This window comes from Rana temporaria, chromosome 8 (genome assembly GCF_905171775.1).
Source record: "Rana temporaria chromosome 8, aRanTem1.1, whole genome shotgun sequence".
Taxonomy (NCBI): domain Eukaryota; kingdom Metazoa; phylum Chordata; class Amphibia; order Anura; family Ranidae; genus Rana; species Rana temporaria.
This window is the reverse complement of record NC_053496.1, coordinates 13,572,467-13,574,646: the sequence shown is the minus strand read 5'-3', so window position 1 is coordinate 13,574,646 and position 2,180 is coordinate 13,572,467. Positions and strand designations below refer to the sequence as shown.

Here is a 2,180-nt window from a genome sequence, read left to right as displayed (position 1 = left end):
CGATGACGGTGCCACAGTGAAGAACAGGGAAGCCGTGTTTACACACAGCTCTCCCCGTCCTTCAGCTCCGGGGACCGATCGTGGGACTCCAGCGGCGATCGGGTCTGTGAGTCCCGCAGTCACAGAGCTTCGGACCGGGTCGCGGGAGCCCGCGACCCCACGGCTGGGCTTAAAGGACAACGTACCTATACGTGGATGTGCCCAGCCGTGCTATTCTGCTGACGTATATCAGCGTGAAGGGGTCCTTAAGTGGTTAAACCCCTTGCAGCAGGGATCCTCAAACGATGGTCCTCCAGCTGTTGTAGAACTACACATCCCATGAGGCATTGTAACACACTGACATTCACAGACATGACTAGGCATGATGGGAATTGTAGTTCCTGAATGCCTTACAGGTTGAATTTGATGGGCTGGTGTCTATATTGAGCCTTACCAACTACATAAAATACACCTTTTATACCTTATATTTTTCAGACAGCAAAAATGGAGAAATGCTTAAACAGTACAGGAAACGTGTTCCACATCTCAGCATTTTCCACCTCTGAAAGCGGACGATGTCTCCTTTTCTCTGCAGTTCTATTGATGTATCTGACGACCATCCTGGGAAACATGACCATTGCTCTGTTGGTGTGTCTGGTCCCCCAGCTCCATACTCCAATGTATTTCTTCCTGGGTAATCTTGCCATAGCTGATATTATACACGTTTCAGTAACTCTTCCAAAACTTCTCTCCATACTCCTAACACGTGACCACCGGATTTCTTTCTCTGCCTGTATGACTCAGGTGTACTTCTTCTCATTGTCAGCCGTGTGTGATATTTTTGTGTTGACCTCCATGTCCTATGACCGATATGTGGCAGTTTGTAAGCCATTACAATATTCTTTGTTAATAAGTAAAGATGTATGCAATGCAATAATTATATTCATTTATTTTGCATCCGGTAATGATGCAGCAATCAATGTAATAGTTACGTCTCTGTTGACCTTCTGTCCCACACAAAATGTTGACCATTTCTTTTGTGAGTTGACAACCTTGTACTCCATTTCCTCTAGTGATACTACAAGCAGAAGCATACTTCTGGTATTCCAGATTATATTTCTGGCCTCTTTGCCATTTTTGCTTATTATAACTTCTTATATATTCATAATCTCTGCCATTTTGAACATTCAGTCCTCAAAGGGGCGACGGAAGGCTTTTTCCAGTTGTTCCTCCCACCTGACCACAGTGATAATCTTCTTTGGTCCAATCATTATACTGTACAGTAAACCAGGATCTGAGCATTCTAGGGAATTGGAAAAATTGCTGTCATTGCTGTATACGGCGGTGGTTCCAATGCTCAACCCGTTTGTCTATACTTTGAGGAATACAGATATTCTGAATGCTATAAGGGATGTAACAAGGAGGAGGAACATATTTTAGTGAAACTGTTTTTTAAAAGATAACTAATCTATTTTATCAGTGCAATGTGCAGAAATATCTTGCTCGTGGGTTTGGAAACTGGTACTGGTGGAAAGCGCTAATTAAGGATTTTGGTCCACGCTTACTAAAGCATCATGTAGTTCTTAACTGGAAGATTTTAGAATACTAAATCCAAAATCCGTTTGGTTGGTGGCACTTTAACCACTTGAGACCCGCGCTATTGACAAAAGACGTCAACAGCGCGGCTCTCAAGTGCCAACTGGACGTCTTTGGACGTCTTTTTAAAAGCATTACCCGTGAGCGCCTCTGGGGGGCGCGCAGCGGGTAAACACTGTCCCGGCGCATCGCTGGGGAGCCGATGCGTGTACCTGGCGGCCGCGATGTCCGCCAGGTACACGCGATCGTCGGTTACACAGCAGGGACGTGGAGCTCTGTGTGTAAACACAGAGCTCCACGTGCTGTCAGAGGAGAGGAGACCGATCTGTGTCCCTTGTACATAGAGACACAGCATCGGTCACCCCCCTCCCCCCACACAGTTAGAACACACCCAGGCTACACATTTAAACCTTCCTCACCCCCTAGTGTTAACCCCTTCACTGCCAGTCACATTTATAAAGTAATTAGTGCATTTTTATAGCACTGATCGCTGTATAAATGTGAATGGTCCCAAATTTGTGTCGAAAGTGTCCGATACGTCCGACGCAATATCGCAGGCCAAATAAAAATCGCAGATCGCCGCTATTACTAGTAAAAAAAAAAAT

The 2,180-nt window shown here is 45.3% G+C and overlaps 1 protein-coding gene across 1 annotated transcript; it reads left to right on the top strand.

Annotated features, from left to right (window-relative positions):
• The first annotated feature begins 481 nt into the window (after window positions 1-481).
• On the top strand, window positions 482-1,419 carry LOC120910371 (olfactory receptor 50-like). The gene has a single exon (XM_040322131.1). It carries the CDS (start codon window positions 484-486, stop codon window positions 1,417-1,419), a length of 936 nt encoding a protein of 311 aa, XP_040178065.1. The 5' UTR covers window positions 482-483.
• Window positions 1,420-2,180: the final 761 nt, after the last annotated feature.